This window comes from Neolamprologus multifasciatus, chromosome 4, assembly GCF_963576455.1.
Source record: "Neolamprologus multifasciatus chromosome 4, fNeoMul1.2, whole genome shotgun sequence".
NCBI lineage: Eukaryota > Metazoa > Chordata > Actinopteri > Cichliformes > Cichlidae > Neolamprologus > Neolamprologus multifasciatus.
Window position 1 is genome coordinate 19,734,000 of NC_140442.1, and position 14,748 is coordinate 19,748,747.

Sequence of the window (14,748 nt, forward strand, 5' to 3'; positions counted from 1 at the left end):
ATTTATTTCTTCAACATCAGTGTAATGGTATCAGAAACAAAATAAAAGAATAAATAAAAATAGGCATTATATTTTCCTTCAACTTCCAGGTTCAGACATAACATGACACTGACAGGTGACATATTAAAGGAAAATCTAACATAAACTACCCTTCATAGCATCTCCAGTTAGCATTGAGATTCAAGTTTCAGGAGGTCAACCTTTACACTGGAGCCCAGTTTTCCCCAAAACATGTTCCCTCATTTGGTGCTTTGATTCAGAAATGAATCCACCATAGGTGTTCATTTGGGTTGAGTTACTGCAAAAACATAAGTCAGACATTTACATCCCCAACAGGTCCTAGAGCTCATATGACACCCCCCCCCCCCCCTTTTTTTTCTTTTTTTTTTAAACTTTGTTACATAAGTGCGTTGTAAAATTTAATGAAATCCGGCAAATCTGATGAGGTGCACGGTGATATTTTCTTGAAAGTGTGATATAAACAACATTTTACTTTACTTTTATAAGTAAAAGTAAGCCAAGTCAGTCAGGATGGGGGCATTGTTCTCCTGAAAGAGAGACCGCTCCCTTAAGGATAGCAGTGTTTCATCATAGAACAAAGGTAATTACGCAGAAAAGCTGTGTATTGATTTGCAGTCACCCTTCCCTTCAAGGTGGCGAGGAGACCCGCAGCACAACAAAGCCATCAGATCACCTTCAGCGTCATGGATTTTACTTGAATTAAGCATTTTTTTTTAACTTTCTGTACTGATTAGGCCTGCCTATCAACACCCATTCATATGCATTTACATAAATAGTAAAATTCAATACGTGGTATATCCCCCCCCCCCAAAAAACAACAACAACAACAACAACAACAACAACAATAAACAAACAAACAACAACAACAAAATGCCACAAAATATCAGTTAAGAAAACAAATTCAGAAAATTACTTCATTATAAAATGATACACTAAACTGTATGTTTACGGATTTGTTATTTATGTATTTATTACTGTGTAAAATACGCTGACTCCAATGAATACTTATTACTTAAAAAGCTTGCTGGAGTTTGGCTTTTCCAAGTTTTAGTTACTTCCCTCTCCCTGTAAGGATGGCCAGTATGCAAAACTAATTTCTCCTTGCTGTCTCGAGGGCAAAGTATAATATACTGATTCAATTCAGCAAGCTTGGGCCACAGCCAGATATGTGAAGTGCATATTAAGAGATCTGTTTTATCCTGTCTACAGGATGTGAGTGCCTCTCTCCACCTTTAAGATATAAAATAATGAAAGTATCTGGGGTGACATACTTTATGAAGTTTATCTGTAAAAAAGGAGAAAAAGGGCGGGGCGCATGTTTTCATAGTTTCCATCTATGAATACTAATGCTACATTTTGGGTCTTTGTTTGTGTAGAAAGCCTCTAAGGATGGGACCCCCACGGTTGCCAGGGTAACGGGACTCCAGCTCAGGAATCCGGGGTGTTAACTAACTTACTGGTCTGGATGCCATTAGTTAAACAGCGGAGGAAGCAGCAATAGCAACCTGCTGTAATATTTATTCAGCAGCACAGACGCTGCTGTTTTCCGTGTCCGTGGCCTGGTGTCCTCCGTAGATAGAGAGGGGTCCAGCTTAAAAATGCCTATTAGCCTAAGTAATGAGTCTGTATGCCCGTGCGCTGCTGCTGCTTCCAGTCAGTGTCAGTCAGTCCATAAACGAAACCAATGCTGCTGTCCGGCTCCAAGCCACAGCGACGTCACGCGCGCTTCGGGGAGGGCGTCAGTGCGCCGTCACGGGCTCTTAAACGCTGTGTGGCGTGTTTGACCGAGTGGAGAGAGTTTGAGATCCCCACTTTGCAGAGCGCATGTGGACTGCCAGCCTGTCCGGGACTGAGCGCACGATGAAGAGGAGCGACAGGAGGACAGATTCCTTTTCTGATCTGTAAGATGAGAGCCCCGGCGCTGAGGCCGAAGAGTTCAGGAGGATTTGTAAAGGGAAGATTAACAGTTCACGAAGGAGAAATGTCCACAACTGCAACTCCAACCATCCCCTCCTTCCAGCTGACATCTGATCAACTCACAGTGGTCGCTGCGTCCTGTAAGTAAAGCTTTAAGGGTGTAATTCGAGTAAAAATCGTTTCTTTAGAGGGGGACATTTGGATACAGCATTTGGATTTAATCTAGCCACACATGCAGATAGCTATATATATATATACAGGCTTTTAATGTCTCAGCTTTGGCTCTTATGTTTCCCAAGCTTGAAACCATTAAAAACAAGCTTAGAGACTTGGGTTTGTCATTTTAAACACACCGGAGAAACTTTGACTGTAGAGATGGACTGACATTTAAAAACAGCAAATAAGCACATTTTTATTAAAAAAAAACAACAACTCATCACAGGCTTCAAATGTGCAAAGTGAGTGAAAAAAAAAAACGCAGTGTCTGACTCAGTGTGATTAAGTGACTTCTCATTCTCTCCGGCTTCAAGCAGTTTCCTCTCTGGTGTTCTTCGTGGTTATCGTGGTGTTGCTGTCCATCATCTACCGCAAGGATCCTCAGTGCTGCAGACTGTTTTCCTATCAGGGGCCACATGCAGATATGGTAAAGAAAAACAAACCACATGGCAGAGAGTGTATGTGTGTGTGGGTGGGGGGGAGGGGAGGACAAAATAAAAAAAAACGCCCTGATGCTGAGTTTGTGGGGTTTTTCTTTGTAAGGTGATCTGTATGTTCAGTTTCTCAGCACAAACTGTTGAGATTACACTCAAAGACAGGCCGGCACGCAGACATTAAGAGGTGTCAGATTGAATTTGCATAGCGGCACAAACATGGCCTACAATAAACTTGATATGATCAGTGTCAGTCAGTGAATTTGCTCCGGTGGAAATAGCACGCTGCCAGAAATATCTCTTGAGTGCTGCACTATCTCTCCAATAGAATTGGACAGAATTAGCACTGATGCTACTTCAGCACCATAGTGGCCTAATTAAATCACTGCAAATCAAATATTATTTTTTTTTCTGTCCCAGCATTGGCAGGGTGAAGCAAACCAACCCAAGTCCTTGGATCTTTTTTAGCTTGTGTGTAACATTTTGTTAAAAATCACACCTACAAAATAACATAACTGTTTGCTCACTAAAGAGAAACACTTGACTATCCTCAGTGCTGCAGGCGCAGGATAAACTAAAGAGGAAATGCAAATACTCCCAAAGAATTATACTGTTTATTAGTCGTCTGTTTCCTTTTCCTGACCCGTCTCTCCCCTCCATTAGTCCCCAGGGGTGAGGTTTGAGTGTTATCTTTAGATTGCAGAGACACAACTCATGCCTCCCTCCTTCAACTGACAGGAAGCTGTCTGTTCAGCTGTGCCTTTAATGGAGAGGCTCTGTTGTGCCTGAGTTTAAGGAACTAACAGACTGTTTCACTTGTACAAAGTGGCCATGCTGACCTCTGCTTACAGCTGTACCGTGTTGCTGATAAGAGAAGCACATGATGGTTTCTATTTACCCTCAGGTCACGTACAGTGAACTGCACGTGACAGATTAGAGAGTGATGAGTGTCGTTACAATTCCTGCGATTACTTGTGGTGAAAAAGAGGCTTTCACTCTTTTGACCACAAGTGAGAGAAAGTGAAGATTGAGAAACGCACACACACAGGCGCTCTTTCATTGTGTTTCATGTCTTCGACTTCATAGTCACATACCTTTCCCTGCTTCAGTTTGCTCCATGAATAGTGGACCGACCCCACGGTGGGTGTTGGAGGTGGGGGGGAGACAAGAGGGACAATGGGAGCTCCTTTAGGCTGCGGCGGAGGAGAAAAAAAGCACACTGCTGCTGGGGTCCTCCCCCGACTTCGACACTGATTTTACACGGTTGTGCTTTTTTCTTCACGCTGGCTGATTCAATGGCAGGCGACAAAAGCTCCTCTCCTTTTTTTTTCCTTTTCTCTTCGACGTGGTGACGTTTCTTTCTTCTTCTTTTTTTATCCTCCCTCTCAAAAGTACAAACCAGTGAGGGGAAAATGACCTTTGACATCACCTTTTTTTGGTGCCATCTCTGTGTGTCTGTGAAACGTAATGAGGGTTATGGCAAAGGTCGACAGATCGCGTCACTCTGATGGTGAGTGATGTCATAGTTTAAAAAGGCCTGGGAAAATAATAAATCTGATAAACTGATGATATGTTGATGTGACCCCATGTTAGTGCAATCCAAGCTGCCTTTGTTGCTTCTGTGTGAGAAGAATCTCTATAGTATTCGCAGCAACTGCTGTTTAGCGCATATCTCTTGTCCTCATGCTGGATCTAAATCTCAGTCAGGCAACAAATTGACTTTGTGGTAAAGGCGGCTCAAATGACATAAAAAGGCCATAATGTGTATTGGAGTGTGCGCTTAACAGGTACCCGCCGGAGCTACACGGGGAATAGAGGGACGCTGAAAAGACCACACGGTGTGGTTTGTTGCCTAGGGACCTTGATGACACAGTAGGACATCACATTGTTCTCCACACAAAGGGGACTCATTTAGACGCGAGGCAATTACCTCGTTTTACTAGCGGCCTTTTTTCAGGATTTCTGCACCTCATACAGTGAGACACTGACGGGTCTTGTTTTATAGGAGAAGGAGGAGGCACGGAAAGCTGAGGGTGGTCGTCTTATTGATTAGATAATTTATGGTACTGCTGAACCAGCCGGTGCACCAAAGTAACTAAACAAGGCATGAAAATTGGTCAATTGGGCTGAAGTTAGTGGTTCTCAGCAACAAGAACCAGAAAAATGCTTCACCTAGTTAAACTCTAAAGGTGAAATTCCAGTCCTGTGTTTAATTAATAACTAAGGGTTTTTTTTTCCTGTCCCGCAACTTCTTGAATTGATTACTGTTTGTTTTACAGGGTGCTCCCTCTCAGTACTACAGCAGCAGGCAGACGCTGGTGCCATCTCCTTTTCTCGAGCAGACACAGATCACTGATGACAGCAGCACTCAGGTGAGAGAGCCCATCATCTGCTATTAAGCCAAACAAAGCAGCACTCTTCCCCTCTGTGTATGCTAATGGTTAAGGCAGGGCCTTCATTCACATGCACACACTCTATAATACACATAGGCCGGAAAGTCCTCGTCTCTGAAATGAATGTTTCTGATGAAATTTATCCTTTAAAGTGCTTATCTGGAATGGGGTATATGATGGGGGAAATAATTATTTGATACCTGCTGAATTTGTTAGTTTTCACACTTACAAAGACATGAGCAGTCTCTGATTATAATATATATAATATACATATATTATATACAGAATATCCATCAGAAATCCAGTATTTCTTTTACATTACATAAAAATAATAAACTGATTTGCATGTCACTGAGTGAGATAAATATTTGATCCACAAGCAAAACATGACGTAGTACTTGGTCGAATAACCCTTGTTGGCAAAAGCACAGCAGCAAAACGTTTTTTGTAGTTGGTTTTTGCCCACTCCTCTTTACAGAAGCTCTTTAAACTCATCCCTTGGGTTCTCGTCTAAGATTTTACATCCATTGGCCTCTCAATGTGCTGAAGCCATCCTGCACCCTTAGCAGAAAAACAGCCCCAAAGCATAATGTTCCCACCTCCTCGCTTAACTCTGGGGATGGTGTTTTCTGGGTCATACTCAGCATTTGTCTTCCTCTAAACATGGCAGGTCAAGTTGATGGCAAAGAGCTTTTGGTGTCATTTGACCACAGCCTTCTCTGAATTATTTAACCTACTGGTGTCTTAGGACGGGCCTGTACATGTGTTTTCTTGTGCAGGGGATCCGTGTGGGCGCAGCAAGATTTCAATCCACTAGTGTAGTGTGTTACCAATGGTGCTCTTGGTGACTGTGGTCCCAACTGCCTTCAGATCATTTAAAGAATCTTCCGGTATAGTTTTGGGATGATCCATCACGATTCTCATGAGAATGAGGGTAATTGTTAGTCATTTTATAATTTTTGCTTCTTGCTGACAGTGTTGTGGCTCCTCCTAATGTCCTCTGACAACTTTTTGGTCATGTCCGTGGTGGTGGAGAGGTTAGAATGGTAGAAAGTGATTCTGTGGACAGGTTTGCTTTATACACGTAAAGAGCTGAGATGATGAATGTCTGTAACTGACTGACTGATTGCAATTTGTATGTCACATGGCCACACAGAATTCTGGCTGGTTCAAATGCCTATTTCACTCGTGCAAATCAGTTTATGTCTTTTATGTCATGTGTTTGGGGTTTTTTGTCTGGATTTTTGGTTGGTATTCTGTCTTTCTCCATTAAAATGAACCTACCATAAAAATCTATTTCATTTAATTTCTTTTCTTTCATTTCTTTTTAAGTGAGCAAATCTATAAATTTAGCAGGGCTCAAACACCTGCTTCTTGTCCCACTGTGGTCTGTTTACAGGCAGGTCAGCTGTTCTACGTCGGCCTGCCCTCCAGCTACAGCCTGCCTGTGCTGGAAGGCCCCCTGCCGAGGCTCCCCTCCTATGAGAGCGTCCGAAAGAAGGACCGCCAGAGGCAGATCCACATGATGATCGCAGACCGTTTTGGTCTCAATGGACCCATTGTGACTGAGGTGGGGTACACTAGAGACTAAAACTGCATTACACAGTTTGGTATTGTTGTAAAGCCTTTGGAAATGTAGCCCTTCAGGTGGTTTTGTTAAGCATGGGATTGTGGGAGAACATTAAAGCTCCAAAAAAAGTCGGCTTTTTATTGAAAGCCATCATTTCTATTGACACAGTGGGTGGAGATAACAGAATGAGACTCTCTTTATTATTGTTAATAGAAAGATGTTGGCACACAATGTTGTAACAAGACCTTAGACTGCATTCAGAGCGCAGTAAACAGGATGCAGTATCAGCTCATCTAATGCCTGCTGCCGAATTGTGCTGGCAGTTGCGTTTCGAGGTTTTACCGTGTTGATCTTTCGCTTAGCTTCTAGTTCGCACAACGCTTGAGCAAACAAGGTAATGAGAAAAAGGCACATCAAATATAATTAAAGCCTGTGTTCTGAGTGCAAACAGTGCCCCAGAATGCAGCTTTGTGCTCCCATCTTCCACCGTTTTTTTCTACTTTGACCTCCTCTCTCCGTTTCTTTAATTAAACACCCCCCTAGCATGACTGCTCATCACCAAAGCACATTCACACACAATACTCTTCTGTAATCCCATCACTAGTCACCGACAAACATTCCTCTACACAATCTGAACTCTATCTTGCAAGAGTTCAGATGATGGACCCCTTTATTTCCCCGCCTGCCCTGCGTGGCCCGAGGCAGGACGGCAGTAAAACTTTGCAGCCTGGTATGCGTGCGCGTGTGGTGCGGGTATCAAACGGAGGGCAGGGTTGTGGGGTTGCACTTGTCGCCTGAGGGTCCCCAAGCAATTAAAAGATAAGAGGACTCAGTCAGGGAGCGTGAATCTGCTAGATGTGATGAGAAAGATAATATATTTTGAAAAAAAAGAACATGTTCCAGACAGCCAGGATGTGGATGGATTAATTGGTAATGTAAATACAAACACGTTCTGCTTCACCAAAGGGTCAGATTTCAGTTCTGTCAGGCCTGTGGATGCTCTCATATTAACTCAGTCCTCCTGGATTGTTCGAGGACTTTTAATTTTCCTGAAGAATTTTGTGGTCTGCAACCTCGGTGGCATTACTGTGCGCTCTCAGACAGCTATGGAGAACAGTGCCCTTTGGCAACTTAGGAAATGTTTCCCAAAAGTCTTCAGAAATCTCATCACTGCATACAAAGGCAGCAGTATGACAGTAACATGTATACATGTGCATCTCATTACTGAATGATATTCCATGTCTTTCCTTAAATCTGTATTAAGATAGCAGCTGTAAACATAATATTACCATTTGATTAATGCTATATTATAATGACCATGGAGTTTGCATGTTCTCCCTGTGCCAATGTGGGTTTCCTCTGGGTTTTCCAGCTTCCCCATCCACAGTCCAAAGACATGCAAATTAGGTTAACTGGTTATTAGGACATAGATGTGAATTTGAGTGCAAATGGTGGTCAGTCTCTCTGCGTTGTATTTAATTCATGCTACTCCAGTTGTATTTGTTTGTGAAAGTATTTGCCTACAGAAAGCTGACAAAGCAGGGTTTTCAACCACTGCAAACTTTTCTCTGAGCAGTCGTTCAAACTATCAACTATGTGGTTGACAAGAGGGCCAGAATAGAGGAGTGACAGCAGTTAACCAGGAGTGAGAGAAGTGCGATCAAAAAAATACAGCAAGAAAAGTACCAAAAGTGGCCATTTCAGCTCCCTGTGTGTTATAATGGTGTGAAACCAGCCCAGTGAAGGAACAATGGGCTGGTTTTCAGCCATTATGCAAATGTACTGTTTATAAGATTTGGGGAAACCTGCAGTCAGCCGAGACTGAAGAAGTCACTTGGATGAGTGACGAAACGTTTCTCCCACAAAACGCTACGTCCAGATGAACAGAATCAACTTTTGGAGATTTACTTACCTGGATGATTGAACATGCATCAAGACGAAGCAAAATTATGAATTCCTGAAGTCCGGAATAAGTCGGAAATCTGAATTTCCGACTTCCCAGTGAGAATTTGAATCTAGAATGTTCCTTCAGCTTGGATTTCTTACTTGGAAAGTCAGATTAAAAAACAAACAAACAAACAAACAAACAAACAAACAAACAAACAAAGTATTATGCTGTATTGCCAGTGATACAAGAGTTGCTCTTATTAGCTAACAAATCCTGTTTTTACTTGCTTTTGTTCCGATATCTGAGTTCAAAGGTATCTAGAACACGGTGGAACACCAACGACAGCACAATCTAGAGTAGGGCACAGATTAGTTGTACCACATGTTTCTGACATTGCTGCCATCTGACTGCAGGTAGTTGGGCAGTCTGAGTTGCCCTAAGCTGCCCAACGACTCCCAATATGCCACAGGTGTCGAACTCCAGGCCTCAAGTGCCAGTGTCCTGCAGGTTTTAGATGTGTCCTTGATCCACAGCTGATTTAAATTGCTAAATTACTTCTTCAACATGTCTTGAAGTTCTCCAGAAGCCTGGTAATGAACTAATCATTTGATTCAGGCTTGTTGACCCAGGGTGATATCTAAAACTTGCAGGACACCGGCCCTCGAGATCTGGAGTTCGACACCCCTGCAATATGCTGTCACCATTGAACTGTCATTCCCCATTAGCTCTATGACAGACTCATGATCTGTCCAATCACAGCTAAAACAGGCTCCAGCTCCACCCCACACATCCCACAACCCTGAATTGGATAAGCAGAAATAATGAATAGATGTCAGCAGCCTATTTATTCACTCTGCAGAGATGATGTTACATTAGCATTTTGAGTCTGACCAGCTGATTAAGTTTATTTTTCCATTAAGTTCTGTGAAATGCTTATCTTGGTCCACCTGCTGGCTGCTAACTTTATCTGAATCAGAGCAGTTAACCTGTGGATCTGAACACTCCACAGACCCTTCAGTTGCTTGCTAATTTTAAACAATTAGCTATTCTGACCAACCTTACAGTGTGACAGCTTAGCTCATAGATGTTCGTGTAATATTTAGTGTAAAATCTCTTCTATCTTTTTTTTCTCCTACAGCCTCCTCCAACATATGAAGAGAGCATCCGTCAGTCGTTGGAGCTGCCGTACGACATCCTCTCATCCAGCCTGGACATCCCCTCTGCTCAGAGTTTCTACACCAACACTAGAGCCGTCGTTCAGACTAACACAGCGCCTCCAGCTAACTTTGAGGCCGCCGACAACACCGTCCTACCCGTGTGACGCCGATCAAGCCATCAAGCTTTCTGGTGAATGTGAAGCAGAACTACAATATTTAACGTAACGCAGATGCAGTTACTAAATCGACTGGATCTTTAACACTTGTGTACAAGATGATTCTGATACCTCAAAACTGACAGAGCTAATGTTGATCATGAGCTGGAAGGCAACCATACAAGGAGCCGCACACCCTGCAGGGAAGGACACGTTTGAATGTTAAAAATACTTTGTGACATTTACTGTGCTCTAACGTGCCTGTGAGTTTGAAAACAGAAACACTGAATACTCATAAAACTAAGGTGGCTGGCACATCTCGAACAGGGCAGGGAAGAGGAGATCTCTGGACTACAGAACTGAAACATACCAAAAAAAGGGAACAACTATTTACTTTGCTGGTTACAGTGATGTGTATTAAATTCTGTTAATGGACTTATGTTTTCACAGTTAGCTCTTCTCATTTATTCTGATGTCCCTGAACTGGAAACCTCATTGTGTGGTTTTTAAAGAGTTTGTTTAGTAGCTGCCGCAAAGTGGGCTTCTTTACTCCGCTGAGGCGATGCAACGCTGCTCTAGCTTGAGGCCTGCAACAGGGAGAATAAAAAAGGTGCTAATGAGAGTGCCTTTCATGGAATCGAAACTAGACATTCATTACAAAACCTTTGTCTTTACCCCATCTTTTGATTTTTTCTATTTACACACCAGATCTTATGTCTTAATGTTCTATGCGTTATTTTCTCTTACTTTCCATGTGCACGTGTCGTATGTTTGCCCTGCATATGTCTCGTACTGTATTTATTGAAGAAAGATAACTGACATCTTGTTATTTCTCTGTGGAAACAAATGTAATAAATACTTTTATTGCTTTGTTCGTGAATGTTTTTCATTACACAGCCGCAGTTTATGTATGTGGACCACATCCAAACCACTCACAGTGAGGCAGGATCAGGAAAAGTTCATGAGAGACTGTTGTCTAATTAGTATTTCCCAAACTAATTTCCATGAATTTTATTGAATTCTGGAGTTCAATAGAAAACTGGAATATTTTCAGTTTTTAGGTCCTAATATTCAAAAACAACTTCCTATGGGGGATGGGCAAACATTCCCATTATGGAAAAATAATGACCAGTCTCTCGTTTTTATTGTAGTTTCACAGAGTGGAAAATCCTGAAAAAAAAATTACATAAAAGTTATAAACTGACTTTTTGTCATTGACTTCAATAAGGATTTGATACTCTATGAAGCTTGGTGAGAAAGTGACAACTGTTGGTGTCATTATTCAGAAATGGAAGAAATATAAAATGAATTCAGGCTCTATGCAAGATCTTGCCTCAATAGTGATCAGCCCAAAAAGTAAACAGGTGGAGCTTGTTAATGATCTGAAGGCAGTTGGACCAAAGTACACCACTAGTAAAACACTATGCTTTATTAAACTGAAATCTTGCTGCGCCACAAGGTCTACCTGCTCAACAAGACACGTATACAGGCCCGTCTTAACTTTGCAAGTGAACATCTAAATAATTCAGAGAAGGCTTGGGAGAAAGTGCTGTGGTCAGAAAATCGACCTCTTTGCCATCAACCTGACCCAGTACGTTTGGTGGAAGAGGAATCCTGAGTGTGTCCCAGAAAACACCATTTTTCCAAAGCTGGTGACCAACTACAAGAAACGTCTTACCGCTGTGTTTGCCCACGATTTATCCACCAATACTAGATCATGTTTTGCTTGGGAATCAAATTCTTATTTCACTCAGTGACATGAAAATCAATCTATAACTTGCTTTTTTCTAGATTTCTGGTTGATATTCTGTCTCCATTAATTATTTCCCTCAGTGTAGCTTAAATAAAAGTGACATGTTGAAGTGTTTCGGAGTATTACCCTGAAATAAATGCCCCTGAATTTTTTTAGGTGACTAATATAATAAATTGATATATGAAGAGGGCACGGAAAGTAACCACCTTCACATTTTTCTATAGAAGAGCCCACCCATTTACCATTTACCACGGAGAGCTTCAGTACTCTCATGTACAATATGAACCGCTACTGAGTTCCACCATATCAGTGAATTACTGTTTTCTTCATATCACTTGTTTTCACCTTTGGCAATATAAAACTCCTTTCTGCTGCAGATCGTGTTCAATGATTATGTCGACTCAACTGTGTTTCATTCCATATAATACATGCAGTAATCTTGTCTCTAGGATATTTAATTTACATCTCATTGACACTAGTTCTGCAATAAAGAACCGGCAGCTTTATTTTGAGCTACCTGCAAGGTTTTATTTCTATTGCTAAAGCACTTGAGGGGCGGCTCACACAAGAATAATAAAGCTGAGGCAGAACTAACGCAACCAAAGCATCAAGTCTGAAACTCTTCTGACCGCTGACAAACCTTTAGCAGTTTACTTGCAATATCTCCTGCACTTCACCTGGAGTACTATTAACACTCAGTCTATGCATTTGTGACTTAGTAACATCTAACACCTGTTTATTAACCTTTTACAACCTTCAACTACTTATTTAGCATTTCATTTATCAATCGATGGTTCAGCTGCATTGTTTAGTCATCAGGAAGCACAGCAATCCGAGCCATTGTTAACACAAATGGAAGGTCTTAATAAAGACTGAAAATTACACAAAATATCTAGCTTGAGGTATTCCATACCTTACATTCACTATATTGACAAAGGTATTCAGTCACCCATCCAAATCATTGAATTCAGGTGTTCCAATCACTTCTGTGGCCACAGGTGTATAAAATCAAGCATCCAGACATGCAGACTGCTTCTACAAACATTTATTAAAGGATAGATCGCTTTCAGGAGCTCAGTGAGCTTTAGAGGTGTACGGTCATTGGATGTCACCTGTGGAACAAATCCACTCGTGAAATTTTCTCACTATTAAATATTCCACAGTCAGCTGTTAGTGGTATTATAACAAAGTGGAAACAACTGGGAACGACAGCAACTCAGTCACAGAGTGGTAGCTCATGTTAAACCACAGAGCGGGGTCAGCAGATGCTGAGGATCATAGTATGTTGAGGTCGCCAACTTTCTACAGAGTCAGTCGCAGACATCCAAACTTCACGTGGTCTTCAGGTTAGCTCAAGATCGGTGTGTAGAGAGCTTCATGGAATGGGTTTCCATGGCTGAGCAGCTGCAACGAAGCCTTACATTACCAAACACAATGCAAAGTGTCAGGTGCAGTGGTGTAAAGCATGCCGTCACTGGACTCTAGAGCGGTGGAGGTGTGTTCTCTGGAGTGACGAATCACGCTTCCCCATTTGGCATTCTGATGGACAAGTCTAGGTTTGAAAGGACAACACTATTTGTCCGGCTGCATTGTACTAAATGTAAAGTATCAATCAAGCAACTGATTTCACTTGCAGACTTCAAAAGACATGCAAATGTTTTTGTGAAATCGTCACTGGGAACTTGTTGTTGTATTTGATATGACTGTGTGAATTAGACAAATTTAGCTATTTTATTATTTCTTGTATTGTTGTAATTTTAATGTTTGTCCGGAACAGATCTGCCTTGTAAATGAGACATTGAGTTTCAATGGGACAACCTGTATAAATAAGGTTTAAATAAATTTTTGGGGATTATGTTCTGGGATTGTTTTTCAGCAGTTGGGCTTCAGGCCCTTAGTTCCAGTGAAATTAATTCTGGAACTAAAAGGAATGCTTCAACATACCAAAACAGTTTTGGGAATTTTGTGCTCCCAACTTTGCAGGAAAAGTTTGGGGATGTCCCCTACCTGATCCAACATGACTGCACACCAGTGCACAAAGTAATATCCATAAAGACATGGATGAGCGAATTTGGTGTGGAAGAACTTAACTGGTCTGCGCAGTCCTGACCTCAACCTGAGAGAAAACCTTTGGGAGAAATTAGAGTGGAGACTGCGAGCCAGGCCGTTCTCGTCCAACATCAGTGTCTTACCTCACAAATGTTCTTCTGGGAGAATGCTCAACAATTTCCATAAACACTTCTAAACCTTGTGGAAAGTCTTCCCAGAAGAGTTGAGGCTGTAAATCCATATTAAACTTTATGGATTAGGAACGGGATGTCACTCAAGATCATTTGCGTGTGAGGGCAGGCGAGGCAAACTTTTGACAATATAATGTGCCTTTTTAACAATAGACAGCCGTTACACAGTAAATCAAATGTTACAGTGATACATGTATAATCAGAGGCAGCAGTTTAAACTGATGCTGAGATAACAGTGAACTTCCAGTATGCAAGGATTAAATCTGATATATCTGCGCTTCAAGTCTTGCAGGTGTGCCCTTAATAGCAGAAATGATATCAGGTTTATCAGATTTAGTCTGTGTGCGCTGAATGAACCTATGCATGTAAAATAAATCCAGTGGCATAAATGAACATCTGCATCTGATTTGCTGCAGTGCAAGCAATATAGAAGAAAATGTAAATACACAAGTGAAACAGTCGCATTTTTAAAACTTGAATCCAAACTACAGATTTGTACGGAAGCGTAGAGCTGCCACCCAGGCAAAAGAAAAATACAAGTGTATCACGTTATAACGTGAAAAGTTTATTGTTCTAATAAGATACTTTTCCTGTTTGTACAATATACTATCATGTTTGTACAATATACTTTTCACGTTTGAACAACATAATATCACGTTCGTACAATATACATAATTATCACGTTCGTACAATATAAATATATTGTACGAACGTGATAATTATGTATATTGTAATAACGTGATATTATGTTGTTCAAACGTGAAAAGTATATTGTACAAACATGATAGTATATTGTACAAACAGGAAAAGTATCTTATTAGAACAATAAACTTTTCACGTTATAACGTGATACACTTGTATTTTTCTTTTGCCTGGGTGGCAGCTCTACGCTTCCGTAGGATTTGCCTCTTTAAGACAGCATAAAATACTGTTACCTTACCAAGATGGTCGCGAGCTCTGCCCATTAATGAGCCGCTTTCGTCACTCACGGAAAAAAACGAAAC

General features: G+C 41.4%; 1 protein-coding gene across 2 annotated transcripts; it reads left to right on the top strand.

Moving 5' to 3' along the window:
* The first annotated feature begins 1,449 nt into the window (after nt 1-1,449).
* On the top strand, nt 1,450-11,470 carry LOC146520333 (uncharacterized). Of its 2 annotated transcripts, none has more exons than XM_085156775.1 (5): nt 1,450-2,078; nt 2,469-2,581; nt 4,868-4,960; nt 6,381-6,551; nt 9,578-11,470. In XM_085156775.1, exons 1-5 carry the CDS (start codon nt 1,928-1,930, stop codon nt 9,758-9,760), a joined length of 711 nt encoding a protein of 236 aa, XP_085012901.1. In that variant the 5' UTR covers nt 1,450-1,927; the 3' UTR covers nt 9,761-11,470. The 2 variants fall into 2 exon arrangements, with proteins under 2 accessions (XP_085012901.1, XP_085012902.1); XM_085156776.1 differs by having other exon boundaries at nt 1,468-2,078; nt 2,472-2,581; nt 9,578-11,467.
* Nucleotides 11,471-14,748: the final 3,278 nt, after the last annotated feature.